The following is a 15,537-nucleotide window of genomic DNA, read 5'->3' on the forward strand; positions in this document are numbered from 1 at the left end:
ATTTAACTCCTGTTCACCTCCAAGTGACAGAAGTTACCAAGAGTAAAACCAAAGAACTTTATTTTTGTTAAACAACAAAATAGGCTTGGGTCAGTTCAAAACATAGTACTTCTATTCAAGGCTCAGCTCCAATCCACCTATTCCAGAGAGTCTTCTCTGATCATTCCAAGGCTAGAAACTCTCCCAGCAATTTTTGGCTACACCGACTAGGGACAATCATACATGTGGAAACACTTTGTTAAATGGCATGCCAGGGCCAGCTTTCAGGCAGGACCCACGAGCAGGGCCAATTGTCCTGGCTGTGTACAGCTCTGGCCCTTGTTAAATACTTCACACATCAGCCATATTAAAGCTAGGGGTGTCCTCCTGGAATTCTCAAATAGAGTATAAACTTGTTGAGTAGAGAAATAATGCCTCTTAATTCCTTAACCCACAGCATTATCACAACCCAGATCAGAAAGCAGGCAGTAAGCACTGACTTGTAAGCTGACTGGTTTGTGACTGAGAAATTTCTCACCATTCTCAACAGTGGGAATGTCTTCATCTTTGCATCGAACTCCCTCAAACATTAGTAGACTCTTGATAATGTTTGCTGAATTGAGGTGAATATGCCCACTGGGGTTGGGGACTTCTTATAAAGGAACATTGATCTCTTGGCAACGTTTGCTTCGTTTCATGTGTGTAAACTCTGGTGAGTTTACAGAGGTTAGGCCTTAACTCATTTTCATTAATCCGCAGCCCCTCAAAGATTATTCCAGCATGTCTGTCATCTCTCTGCTTCCCTCCATCTGATGGGAGCAGATTAATAAGTGATTTGGCTGTGTGCGTGAATGTTCAGCCTGTCTTAACAGAAAACTGGATTTTACACAGTTTTTCCCCTTCCCAGAGAGGCTTTCTTAGCAGAGACAGATTCCTGTGTTCCATGCCAGCCCCTCCAGACAAAGAATGTGGGTTGAAGAGTCTCCAAAATGTCAGGGGCAAGAAACCCATGGATTAGGCCAGGCGGGGTGGCTCACACCTGTAATCCCAGCACTTTGGGAGGCCAAGGCAGGTGGATCACTTGAGGCCAGGAGTTTGAGGCCAGCCTAGCCAGCATGTTGAAAACCTGTCTCTACTAAAAATACAAAAAGTTAGCCAAGTATGGTGGCACATGCCTGTAGGCCCTGCTACTTGGGAGGCTGAGGCACGAGAATCGCTTGAACTTGGGAGGCAGAGGTTACAGTGAACCATGGTTGTGCCACTGCACTCTAACACAGGCAACAGAGTGAGACTCTGTCTCAAAAAAATAAATAAGAAAAAAAAGAAACCCATGATTGGTGATGGAAGGTCAGGTTTGCTTCCTTCTTGTGAACACAAAGAATGCCAGCTCTTTACCCATCAGTACATGACCTTTTGTCTAGTCTCATCCATGCTAGATTTTCTTCCTGACATGTAAATTTGCGGACAGGTAGGAAAAATGTAAGATGTTAGTGATTTCCTGGTGAGAACAGGAATAAGAATTGTAGCTCTCTGCCTTACGTAAAAATAGGATCTGCAGCCAGGTGTGGTGGTTCATGCCTGTAATCCCAGCACTTTGGGAGGCCAAGGCTGGTGGATCACGAGGTCAGGAGATCAAGACCATCCTAGCTAATGCGGTGAAACCCCGTCTCTACTAAAAATACAAAAACTTAGCTGGGCATGGTGGCACATGCCTGTAGTCCCAGCTACTCGGGAGGCTGAGGCAAGAGAATCGCTTGAACCCAGGAGGCGGAGGTTGCAGTGAGCCGAGATCACGTCACTGCACTCCAGCCTGGGTGAGAGAGTGAGACTCCGTCTCCAAAAAAAAAAAAAAAAAAAAAAAAAAAAATAGCATCTGCAATGTGAATGGATAAACATCAAATTTGCTTATTAATTTTTAGCCACCAGGTACCCTGCTCTGTTCTCTCTCTCTTCTATCTAGTAGTTCATGGGAAATATTATTTGTTTCATTAAAAAGGTCCTTGAAGGCCAGATGCAGTGGCTCACACCTGTAATCCCAGCACTTTGAGAGGCCAAGATGGGTGGATCATGAGGTCAGGAGTTCAAGACCAGCCTGGCCAACATAGTGAAACTCCATCTCTACTAAAAATACAAAAATTAGCCAGGCATGGTGATGGGCACCTGTAATCCCAGGTACTTGGGAGGCTGAGGCAGGAGAATCACTTGAACCCAGGAGGCAGAGGTTGCAGTGAGCCAAGATCATGCACTGCACTCCAGCCTGGGTGACACAGTGAGACTCTGCATGCAGAAAAAAAAAAAAAAAAAAGTCATTGAAGAAGCTAGGAGAAAATAAGGTGAAGGTAGAATCAAGGGTTTAGCTCTGCAAAACTAACAGATCAAGAGTGTGTGTGTGTATATGTGTGTGCAGAGAGAGAAGAGAAAGGAGAGAGACAGGGCAAGGCAGGAAAATCAGTCAGAGGGCTCCAGAAAGAGTCCACAGAAGAAATGGCACCTGAAACCCTTCAATGACTGACCACTGCCCTCTGGATAAAGTCCAGACTCCGCATATGGCACTTCATGGCCTTTACGATCTATCCCCTGCCTGTCTTGAGTCATTTGCCCTCCTCACAACTCAACCTTCTAGCCAAGCCAAATTTATTTCACTCAAATCCAGGTCGTCAGGCATGCTATTCCCTTCACCTGCCTTTCCCGTCTCCCAGCCATCACCTCCCTTCAGTCCCTGCCGCTGGGGTTCTCTGCACCCTCTGTCTCTACAAGCCCCAGTGGCTGTTGCACCACCAGCTCACTGTCACATCATCACCTTCCCCCAAACTTCAGAGCCCACTTAGGACAGAGACTGAGCCTCGAATGTCACAGCATCCCTGGCACGTGGCCTGGAAGCTGCTTACACAGCAGGTGCACATTTAACTCATGTGTTAAATGAGTCAAAATGGAATGTTGTTTTCCTGAAGTATTAAAATGCAGAGGCATTTATAAATAAGCCAAATCTTAAAAATCTTCATGGGCAAAGCATGAGTAGCTAAGAACTGTGTCTTTATAGAAGCACCTCTTTCTCTATGTTCATAGTCATTCGTATTCAAGCTCCCGTCTGCCTCTGTCTCTTCTTCCTAAGCCTCCTCACAGGCAATGGAAAGTCCTCTCTGATTTTACTTCTGAAAGAACAGCTTATTTAGAGGTCTGCCCCAATTTCAGAAACCTGTCATGGGAAAATGTGTCCTCAGGAAAGAATAGAATGGATTACTTGTAACACTCTTCATAATGCATTAGGATTTTGAGAGCTCCTTTCAACAGCAGTCCCCCTCTACATGTAAATGTCTCTCTGTAGAACATTACCTCCTTGCTACAGAGGGAGAATCAGCAATTCTTTTTTTTTTTTTTCTTTTTTTTTGAGACAGAGTTTCACTCTTGTTGCCCAGGCTGGAGTGCGATGGCGCAGGCTCGGCTCACTGCAACCTCCGCCTCCCAGGTTCAAGCGATTCTCCTGCCTCAGCCTCCCAAGTAGTTGGGATTATAGGCACCCGCCACCACATCCAGCTAATTTTTGTATTTTTAGTAGAGACGGAGTTTCACCATGTTGGCCAGACTGGTCGTGGACTCCTGACCTCAGGTGATCCGCCCACCTCGGCCTCCCAAAGTGCTGGGATTACAGGCGTGAGCCACTGTGCCTGACCAAGAATCAGTAATTCTTAATGCTAAAGGAAGGAATTATTCATCCATGGAAGAAAAAAGTAACAATAACCACAATAACAGGTATTGTGTATCTATTCTGTACTAAGTACAAGCATGCTGGGTGTTTTCTGTCCATCACCTCTTTCTCCATAACCTTGTATTCCCATGTTGCAGGTAATAAAACTGAGGCTAAAAGGAGGTAAATGAGGCCAGGCACAGTGGCTCATGCCTGTAATCCCAGCACTTTGGAAGGCTGAGATAGGTGGATCACTTGAGGCCAGGAGTTCAAGACCAGCCTGGCCGACATGGCGAAACGCATCTCTACTAAAAATACAAAACCTAGCTGAGTGTGGTGGCACACGCCTGTAACCCCAGCTACTCAGGAGGCTGAGGCAAGAGAATCACTTGAACCTGGGAGGCAGAGGTTATGGTGAGCCAAGATCATGCCACTGTACTTCAGCCTGTCTCAAAAAAATACATACATTTTTTTAAAAAGGAGGTAAATTATTTTCTCAGATGTAGCAAAGCCAAATTTGAACTTAAGCCCATCCAACTCCAAACCTGTGCTCTTTCCATTATGCCAAGAATTTATGATCTTGAATCCTAAATAAAAGGAAAAAAATGAATGACAATATACCTGACATAGAACTTCATTTGTATCAGTTTGGTTCAGATGCTACTGTCTAGAAACATGTTTACTTCATCGAGCAAGCAACGTGGGCACTGAAATATTTCCCCTATCTCCCTGGCATCACTAGAGAGAAGACCAGCAAGAAGAAAGAAAAAGGGACTGGCAAATACGACGACAGATCACCCCAGAACCCAGCAAGGCTGGGTTCACCCCATTCTAGCACAGCACACTGGAGCCTGCAGGGGGTGGGGGGTGGGGGAGGGGCTTTTACCCTGACAGCCTGGAAGAGCAAACATTACAAAAAAGGATGCAAAAACCAAAGCATATGGAGTCTGAACAGCCCTTGACAGCCGCACCTACGCAAGCACCCACACCACTTCTGTTGTCTTGGCAAGTGCAATCAGCGTTACCCTCAAAGAAATGACAAAGCTCAAAAGCATTCTTGATTGGGGCTGTTATCCTCCAAACCTGAACATCATCAAAAATTGGAGGACTACAGTCAGGTCCAGCTCCCTTTCACTGCCCTAAGTGAAGCTTCACTTTGACTCACCATTTCCCTAATACATTCTTCCCTTTTCTAACCATAGCAACACCACTGGAACAGCATCTCCTCTACTGATGATCTTGCCAAATCCTACTCATTCTCTGGAGCTCAGGTGAAGGTCAGCCCCCTTCTCCCAGAAGCAGTTTGTGATTTTTTGTGCCCAGAATGGTGTCTCCCTACTCTGACTCTACACACTGTCCCACTTAGCCCACTTACCTACATGGCTATCTAGAGGCACGTAGGACCAATGTATTTCACACCTCCATGCTGCAACCTGGCCCTTCACTCTTTCCTGCAGTTAAATTCAATAAAATACTCACTGACTCTTCTCCAGGCATTGAAGATACAGAAATGATTAAATCCCAGCCCTGCTTTTGTGGGACCCACAATCTAAGTGAGAAAGGACAACACCAAATAAAATTCTACAAATAAATTTGTCATAATAGGGTACACGATTTCATCCAAAAGAGTGCTATCCTATCACCCTGTTTACTGCCTTCATGTCATTTAGCTCAATCTGTGGCCATTGTTCATTTGTTTGCGGTCAGCCTGTCCCTAGTAGGAGAAACTAGCATAGGAATGTTGTCTGTCTGGCTCACCACTGTCCCCAGCACTCCATATGGACTTGAGCACAGAGACACTCTCATTGAAAGCTGTATTTGTGGAAGGAAGTAAAGAGAGAGGCAGGGAAGTGTCAGGAATTATGAGCACCAAGCCCAGCTTGAGCTTCAGGCAATGCTTCCGTGACAGGGAGCCAGCTATGATCTGAAGTCTGAGTGAGGGCCGGACAGGGAAGGCATGAGCCCCAATCCAGAAGAGGAACAGGATGAGTAAAGGTAAGAATGGCAAATCGGCATGACCAAGGGAGTGGTCATTTAAGAGCCCTTAAATATTGCTATAGACCAGCTGCTCTTAAAAGGGGATGATTTTTGCCTCCTGGGGGCATTTGGCAATGCATGGAGACTTTTTAAATTGTTTCTTGTTTTTGATTTTATTTTTAGAGACAAGGTCTCACTCTGACACCCAGGCTGGAGTGCAGAGTGCAGTGGCACGATCTCTGCTCACTACAACCTCCACCTCCCGGGTTCAAGCAATTCTTGTGTCTCAGTCCCTGGAGTAGCTGGGATTACAGGCACACACCTGGCTGTAATTTTTGTATTTTTAGTAGACATGGGGTTTCATCATGTTGGCCAGACTACTCCTGACCTCAATGATCGCTGGTCTTAGCCTTCCCAAGTGCTGGGATTACAGGAGTGAGCCACCACACCCAGCCCACTTTTTAAAATTGTTAAGGCTTAGGGCAGGAAATGCTGCTAGCATCTACTAGGTAGAGTCCAGGGACTCTGCTAAGCATTGTACAACGTCCAGAGCAGCTCACCACAACAGCCATCTAATCTAGAATGTCAGTAGTGGCCAGGCAGCATAGCTCACACCTGTAACCCCAGTGCTTTGGAAGGCTGAGGCTAGGAGTTCAAGACCAGCCTGGGTAATATAGTGAGACCCCATCTCTACAAAATATTAAAAATCAGCCAGGTATGGTGGTGCATGTCTGTAGTCCCAGCTACTCAAGAGGCTGAGGCAGAAGGATCGTTTGAGCCTAGGAGTTCAAGTCTCCAGTGAGCTATGATTACAACCACTGTACTCCAGCCTGGGTGACAGAGCAGGATCGCATCTCTTCAAAAAAAAATTTTTTTTAATAAAATGTGGCCAGGCATGGTGGCTCATGATTCTAATGCCAGCACTTTCAGAGGCTGAGGCAGGTGGATCACTTGAGGTCAGGAGTTTGAGACCAGCCTAGCCAACGTGGTGAAACCCCATCTCTATTAAAAATACAAAAATTGGCCAGGCGTGGTGGCGTGTGCCTATAATCCCAGCTACTCAAGAGACTGAGGCAAGAGAATTGTTTGAACCTGAGAGATGGAGGTTGCAGTGAGCCAAGATTGTGCCACTGCACTCCAGCCTGGGTTACAGAGCGAGACCCTATCTCAACAAAATAAAATGTCAGCCAGGCATGGTGGCCCACACCTGTAATCCCAGTATTTTGGGAGGCCAATGCAGGTGGATCACCTGAGGTCGGGAGTTTGAGACCAGCATGGCTAATATGGCGAAACCCCATCTCTACTAAAAATAAAAAAAAATTAGCTGGATGTGGTTGCAGGTGCCTGTAATCCTAGCTACTCAGGAAGCTGAGGTGGGAGAATCACTTGAACCCAGGAGGCAGAGGTTGCAGTGAGCCAAGATCACGCCACTGCACTCCAGCCTGGGCAACAGAGGGAGACTCCGTCTCCCAAAAAAAAAAAAAAAAAAAAAAAAACTGTCAGCAGTACTGAGGTTTACCAACCCAGCTGCAGACTAACATTCAAGGGATGGGCTGGTCAGAAAACATAAGCTTTCTTCTAAAGGTCATGATTTCTAGTCACACCTAATATCTTCTTTTGATTAGAATTTGGACCAAAATAGCATGTGCTTGCCACTTCCTACAGCCTCTGAGAAAAGAAATATTCAGCAAGGAGTATCTTGATCCTAGGGACCCATATCAATGTCCTTCCTCTGCCAGATATTCACCAGGACCCATTTCCTCCGTAAATTCTAGGGCTCCAAACCACCCACCCCACATGCAAGGTGATGAGAAGTAGAGAGATGAGAAGATGAGAGGTGCTCAGAGCACTGGTAGATGAATGGATAGTCAGACAGAGGGATGGACAGATTTGTCAGGATGGCAAAAGACGGAATCCTTGGAGCTCCCAGAGTGTGTGTGTCTGTGCCATGTGGACTCTTCTGTGAAGGCAGAATTGGCCTGAGCAACAACACTCCCGACCCCAGACCTGTTATGAGAGCTGTTGTAGAGAGCACTGAGAAGGGGTCATCTCTGCAGGACTCTGGAGCCTCTGCAGGGAGTCAAGCAGCTGGACTTGACCCAGTGAAGTGACAAGAGCTGGGAAGTCAGTGAAGACAAAGCCGCTTTGTCTAGAAGTAGCAACGCATGGCTGGGCTGAGCCTGCCCTTGATCATGAAATCTGTGGCAGCTCCAAAACTTGTTGGGGCCTGACCCTGTGTTCACTTTCTCACGCTGCCTCACCATTGTTCCTCTGCAGCTAAAAGTCTTTCAAATGTGTCTGCTTATTTTTGCCCTGGCAAATAATTCTATATTTCCAATATTATCTAAAATGCTTGAATTTTAACTCTAAAAGGAAAAAAAAAAACATCTTTTTTTCTGCTGTAAGACATCTGCTAGTGTTACATTCGTAAAGAGTAGATCCGAGACACTCAGAAAGGCTAATTCCTATTTCATCTCAAATTCCACTTTGTGACAAAGCTTCCCAGATTTCCTCATCTCTGAAGTGGGCACAATACTACCCACATTACATTCTTATTAACAATCCTAGAAAGGGCTTATTTAAATAAGAAACATCTAGAAATGGATGCCATGGATGAAAATTCAATTTACATCTAAGTTTTCATGGAAGCATCTGGTGGGTAGAGCGACAAAAGCCAAGAATGGCACCCCATGCAGGGCAGAATGCTCTTCTCAGTTCCAGACAAACATGGGCCTTGTATCTTACATATGGCTCTGTACAGAGCCGGGAGAAAGGAACAGGCTACCCTAGCAAATCAAAATGGAAATTGAGCTACATTTGTTACAATTCAAGCAAGATCTGCAACTTTCAATAGAAAAATATTAGTACAGGCAGTACCCAACTTGGAAATGAACTGTCTTGCAAAAGTTCATTTGCAAGCAGAGTGTTCCGAACCTGGAATGCAAGGTGTCTTTTAAGTCCCAAGCCAGCCCACAAAAGGCTGATTGAATCTGTAATCTATTTGGTATATTACATAAAGTAAAAATAGAAAACAAAACAAAACAAAACGCTCTGATAACATTTTAAAAACATATAAAAATACTTAGAAAACAAATACACAGCCCATAATTAGCCTTGACCCGAAGCCCACACCATGACCTGGGCCCTGGACCCCCTACAGTCCAAGTCGTAGCTGAAATGGGGTCCTGAGAAACTGAATGGAGAAGAATGAGAAGAACCCCAGCCTAAAAGGGACAGGGGTTCTGGTGGGAGAAAAAAGTAGTCAGGCATCTCTCAACTGGAAGGGTCTGGTACCTACCCAGAATATATACTCTAGCACAGAAGTGCTACTGGTCACATCTAGAAAGACATGGGTATGTGAAAGAACAGTGGCCACTCTGCCTGCTACCAACGTAGACAAAATGAGCTGCTGCTGAAGACAAGCGAGCCAGCCGCCTGGCACCACCCTACCAGAGGGACGAGCGATGTGAATTCCCAGCATGCTCTGCAGCAGCATGGACAGCCAGGGACACTCAGAGGCCGGAAGGAAGATGTTCCTGCAGCTGCCGGCAGTTGGTATAGGAGTGTCCAGGGGCTGCATGCGATTCTGATGGATCTGGCTAGGTCAAGTAGGAAGTTTCTGAGCTTTACAAAAGTGAAAACTGTCCTAACTGATAAGGTTAGTCACATTTCTTGTATCTTCAGAAGAGAACAGGGGACAAGAACATAGAGACCCTGGGAACGCCTTCCCCAACACAGCACACTCACACCTTTAAGGCAGAAAGGGTGCTTCATTCCACATTGCTGCTGAATCCGATACCTGGATCGACTCCAAATACAAATGTGATGTGAAATATTGAAATCAGGTTTGAAAACTGAGATTTATTATTCATCCACTTTGTACCTTCTTTAATCCTCCAAATAAAGTGTCAGTCTCCAGCTCAAATTCCTGGTCCAGCTCCTCTTCGTGTTCTGACCAAAAAAACAAAAAAAAAAGTCTTCGTTAGTCACAAATCTAAACAAAACTGGGCTGGCTGAAGAGCTGAAGCACTGAAAGAATTGGACTATGTCCTGGAAAAGCAGCCAGTGGACTAAGCTGCAGGCACGGAAACATACCACACTCCTTGACCTTGCTTTCCAGTGTTCTGTGACCTAAGTTCCTGGAAATATGTAGAGCCACTGATGGAAACTTGGCTTGTAATAAGGGTCACAAAAGGAGAGAGCAAGGGAGAAGAGTTTCCAACACAGGAAAACATGGGAAGGGTTACTGCAAATGGCCCATGTGCACACGCTGTTAGAAATTTTGGGCCGGGCATGGTGGCTCACGCCTGTAATCCCAACACTTTGGGAGGCCAAGACGGGCAGATTACAAGTTCAGGAGTTTGAGACCAGCCTGACCAATGTGGTGAAACCCCATCTCTACTAAAAATACAAAAATTAGCCAGGTGTGGTGGCATGGTCAGGAGAATGAGGCAGGAGAATTGCTTCAACTGGGAGGCAGAGGTTGCAGTGAGCCAAGATTATGCCATTGCACTCCAGCTTGGGCAACAAGAGCAAGACTCCATCTCAAAAAAGAAAAGAAAAAAAAAAAGAAATTTTGACACAGACTATGCCACAAAACTATGGTGATTGGATCTGCTATGATATAATGCTAACAAAATATAATAAAATAGTCATATAATGGTAATGAGCATGTTTGTAAGTAAACAATACAGTTGATTTGAAACAAAAGATAAAATCTGCAAACACTTCTTGAGGATGTACAGTAACCAGACACAGTACAAGATACTAGCAATGAAATGGAACCAGACTGGTGTGGCTTTTGTCTTCCTGGGGCTTACTGTGTACTGGGGAAGATAGACAAACACAGAATAAGAAACTATGATAGTGCTGATCAGTGCCATGATGCAGGAAGGAATGCTGTGGGAGCCGATGCTGAGGTCTGTGCGATGTCCTGTAGGCAACTGCATGGATGCGGGTGGAGCTCAAAGGAATGCTCTAAGCTGGAGATAAAGACTTACAAGTTCTCAGTATAAGGGTGGGACAAAACCACCAGAATGGCTGGGATTCCCCCCCAAAAAAGGACAAAGAGTACATAGACAAGAACGGGGAAATATTAATGCATATCAGATCAACAAAAGTATAAAAACCTCAAGAAACCAAAAAGGAGCTATCCAGAAGGAAACCCAGGAGAGAGTGCTGTCACTAAAATATAATCATGAAATAATGCTGGTTTCAGAGTAGGATCAAGGGGCAGATTCACACACACTAGATGCAAACAGCAAGCCAAGCGTCAGACCACAGGCAACATTTAGGAACAACAGAAAAGAGAGGGGCTTGCACACCGGCCCAGGGTACACACCGCACACCTCCAGGAGCCCCAGCCACAGTGCAATCCAAGTGATCTGGGTGTGCCATGGAGGTGTGTGATTGCAGTAGGGCACTGGTCCTCTCTGTGACAGCTGCACGCAAGACCATTGTGTGTGCGTGCACGCACCTATTTCCGTGTTGCACTGCACACAGACACACAGACTCAAGTCCAAAGGAACAATTGGCAAACAAACGACAAGTTACTGTGATCCAACAAAGAAGTAACAGAAACCTCTGAATTCATTAAGGCAAAGAGGGTAGAAAAACTTTCTGCCTCTTCCCGCTTCTGTTTTGGCTTCACTTTCACAGAAACTGCAACCTTTAGAAACATCAGAGTTACACGGGATTAAAACAAAGCAAAAACTTAAGCTCTTTTTTTTAGTGCTTCTTTAAGAGTTCATTCAAAAGCAGTGGCATTTACACGCTAGCCTCAGATTTCCTGAGGCTGGAACATATCTCCCTCTAGTGGGAGAAAGGAACCCCATAGCAGACAAGAGAATTATAATGAAATCTTGCCTAGTGCTGTCCAACAGAAATAGAACATGAACCACACTTAAAATTTTAAAGTTTCTAATAGCCACAAAGTTTAAAAAAAAAAAAAGTGAAGTTAATTATTTATTCCAATATATCCAAAATTGTATTTCAATATAAAATCAATATTAAACAGTTATATGAATTATTTTACATTCCCTTTTTCTAATTCTTTATAATCCTATTTACATGTCATCTTTATAGCACACCTCAATTTGGCCTGGCCACATTTCAAATGCTCCCTATCCAGATGTGGCCCACGAGTACAATATTGGACAGCATAGCTCTAGACCAAAAATCCGTCCTCGGCCAGGCGCGGTAGCTCACGCCTGTAATCCCAGCACTTTGGGAGGCCAAGGCGGGCAGATCACCTGAGGTCAGGAGTTCAAGACCAGCCTGGCCAACATGGAAAAACCCCATCTCTACTAAAAACACAAAATTAGCTGGGCGTGGTGGCAGGCGCCTGTAATCCCAGCTACTCGGGAGGCTGAGGCAGGAGAATCACTTGAACCCGGGAGGCAGAAGTTGTGGTGAGCCTAGATCATACCATTGCACTCCAGCCTGGGCAACAAGAGCGAAACTTCATATCAAAACAAAACAAAACAAAAAAAACACAAAAACAACCTTTCCTCATGTTTTGGAGAATTCATATAAATCACCTTTGTCTCATTTCTTGACACAAATGCTCCCTGACATAAATTTTAAATTGTAACTTAAATCCATTCATGACCTGTTTGGAACTCACTGTTTTCAAATTGTCTTAAGTTAGCTGAAAATCCCAGCTGCAGAAGGTAGTTGATACAGGAGAACCTGTGGCAGGACATCTTTCCACAAGCTGCAGTAACCCTCAGAATTTCTGATTATATCTTCTGGTAACCGCCCTTTGGATTCATTCGGCCCACTGCCCAGATATAGCAGATTTACCAAGACAGAGGAATTGCAATAGAGAAATTTAATTCACACAGAGCTGCCTAAATGTCAGATGGGAGTTTTATTATTACCGAAATCAGTCTCCTGAAAATTTGGAGACTGGGTTTTTTTTTTGTTTTTTCCCAGAAGTCTCGCTCTGTCGCCTAGGCTGGAGTACAGTGGTGCGATCTTGGCTCACTACAACCTCCACCTCCTGGGTGCAAGTGATTCTTCTCCCTCAGACTCTCAAGTGGCTGGGATTACAGGTGTGCACCACTACACCCAGCTAATTTTTGTATTTTTAGTAGAGACGGGGTTTCTACTAAAACCCCATGTTGGTCAGGCTGGTCTCGAACTCCTGACCTTGTGAGACTGGGGTTTTTTAAGGATAATTTGGCAGGTAGAGGGCCAGGGCTGATTGGTCAGGTCGGAGATGAAATCATAGGGAGTCAAAGCTGTCCTGCTGTGCTGAGTTGGTTCCTGAGTGGGAGCCGCAAGATCAAATGAGCCAGTTCATCGATCTGGGTGGCACCAGCTGATCTCTCCAGTACAAAGTCTGCAAAATATCTCAAGCACCAATCTTAGGTTTTACAATAGTGATGTTATCCCTAGGAGCAATTGGGATGGTTTAGAATCTTGTGGCTTCTAGCTACATAACTCCTAAGCCATAATTTCTAATTTTATGACTAATTTGTTAGTCCTACAAAGGCAGTTATATTTATAATTTTTGCACAGGCAGTTTTATTCTTAGGGAGGGACCTCAGACCTTCATTCTTTGAGCAGAACTGGAGTTTTTATCCTAAGTCAAATACAGTCAAGCAAGAGGCTGCTACAAACAGAAAAGAAGCCTTCTGTGCCTGGGAATTCTCTCCCCATCACACAGGACTGTCTGGCAGAACCTGCTCTTTCTTCCAGTGCCCTGGTTCTATTTCCCCAAATTCAGTGCTCCACAAAACTGCCTGAGAGCACAGAAATGAAGCAATTTCTGCTGATGAGTCCTGATTACCATGTCAGCTGTTGATTCTTCCCTTCCACAAAAGGATACATCAAAGCTCCATCCTACCTACTGAGTGAGAGGATTTGCATTTTAATCGCTGCCGATGAGCTGTGGTGGTAAACCATTTACTTAAAACCTCTAACTAACCTACCCCTTTTCACTCTCAGCATTTTGATGGGAAATTAATTCTGGGGTGTGTGTAGTAAGAGGGCAATAATCAGAAGAAAACACATACACACACACACCCTAGTCTGACACAAGCCACTGCCAGGGAGCAGCACACCCAGTCATGGGGCACGTGCCCCGCTGTTTCTATGCATTGGCAAAACTCCAATCAGCTCCTACTGATTATTTCTCCAGGAAGCCATGAGTACAATAGACTGTGGCAGTCATTGAGAATGGGAAGGGGGCACAGAAAAGATGGGCTTCGAATGATAGGAGAATTTAGCGGTAAGCAACTCTCAAATATTCTTCTGCAGATTATCCTACAGAAAGGGGGTGGCTTTTCATGACACTCTGGAGGCCTAGGGGCTCCTTCTTTCCTCTTCCAATTTCCACTTGAGGAATAAAAAAGTGATTTAGAAATAACCCAAGGAAACGCAAATCAGATATGTCAATGGATGTAAAAGGAGACACTGCATAAATGTGCTTCAAAACTCCCAAATGGGGCTGCTCATCTGCCACTCACCTGAGAAATTCTGAGTCTGCAGGGGCAGATCACCAGGTGCGTAATTTGCATGGAAAACTTTAGAGCTTCTGGGAGAAGTAGAAGCAGCCTGGTCTGAAATGGAAACTCTCAAGCCAAGAGTAAGCCATAAGCTCTGTGCATGTTCAGGGGTCTGACATGGAGCACCAGCTGAGAAACAGAAGGAATGAGGAGCTGTGGAGTCTAACACTAGGGCTTGCCCACAAATGCCCTCTAGCCTAGGCTCTGCCCCATGTCATTGTGGGAGGCTTATTAGAAGTCTTAAGAAAGCAGATTACCTGGAAGCCAACACTCTCCTATGTAAGGATAAAAAAATATTTTTCCTCCAACTTTCTTAGGTTCATGACTGAGGCCCCTATAACAAAAGGCACATTAACAAGAGAAGAGCATACAAATGTATTTAATGTAAGTTTCACATGATACAGGAGCCTTAGTAAGGAAATGAAGACTAAGAAATGGCTAAATTTTATTTTATTTTATTTTTTGAGACGGAGTCTCACTCTGTCGCCCAGGCTGGAGTGCAGTGGTGCAAACTCGGCTCACTGCAAGCTCCACCTCCCGGGTTCACGCCATTCTCCTGCCTCAGCCTCCCAAGTAGCTAGGACTACAGGCGCCCGCCACCACACCCGGCTAATTTTTGTATTTTTAGTAGAGACGAGGTTTCACCGTGTTAGCCAGGATGGTCTTGATCTCCTGACCTCATTATCCACCCGCCTCGGCCTCCCAAAGTGCTGGGATTATAGGCGTGAGCCACCGTACCCAGCCAAATTTGTATATTTTAATGCTAGGTTTGATGAAGATTGGACAGTCATGGAGAAATAGATTTGGATAAAGTGAGTATGTTCTAATGGTAATAAACTGAGGGGAACTTAGCAAGACCTATTTCTTCTGTGTGATCCTTCATCTTCTGAGATAAGGATGTTCCCTTCTTTTGTGTATAGAGAAGGCACCTCTCACATGAGAGTTTTATGACCTGCTTCAGGGGAGAAAGGTTTGGAGTAACTTTCCTGCTTCTGCTGTTTTCTCAAATGCCAAGGTGCCATGTTTTGAGGTAGTGCTCCTGAACCCCCAACACCTACCTGAAGGACCAGTGTTAACCCAGGAGGAAAATGCCAGTGCAAGGAGTAAGGGATAGGCTACAAGACTTGGGATCCATTCCAATAGGAAGACAGTGATTCAACTGTTTCCTAAGACCCTGGCCATAGATAACAATGGAAACCACAGCCAAATATAATGTGAAGCATCACCAAACAGAATGTTTGGAGCCTTGGCTGTTCCACAACACTCACTGTTAATGCTTCATGACAGGCTGTTCAGTTCCCAGCTCCTACAGGAGAAGTTCAATTGGGTCTTTTCACAAAGCCTTGTAAACTGAAGGGCCCCTGGTGGCCCCAGACATACTCA

General features: G+C 45.0%; 1 protein-coding gene across 5 annotated transcripts in view; it reads right to left on the bottom strand.

The window, feature by feature from the left end:
• The window catches only part of HHAT (hedgehog acyltransferase), a 348,408-nt gene that overhangs the window by 304,581 nt on the left and 28,290 nt on the right, over positions 1-15,537 (bottom strand). For all 5 annotated transcript variants that reach the window (XM_063597338.1, XM_003814206.4, XM_003814203.4 and 2 more), the window contains one exon: positions 9,525-9,592. In XM_063597338.1, coding sequence (XP_063453408.1) covers positions 9,525-9,592 — 68 coding nt within the window. The remainder of the gene's footprint in view (positions 1-9,524; positions 9,593-15,537) is intronic.

This window comes from Pan paniscus, chromosome 1 (genome assembly GCF_029289425.2).
Source record: "Pan paniscus chromosome 1, NHGRI_mPanPan1-v2.0_pri, whole genome shotgun sequence".
In the NCBI taxonomy this organism is placed as follows: Eukaryota; Metazoa; Chordata; class Mammalia; order Primates; family Hominidae; genus Pan; species Pan paniscus.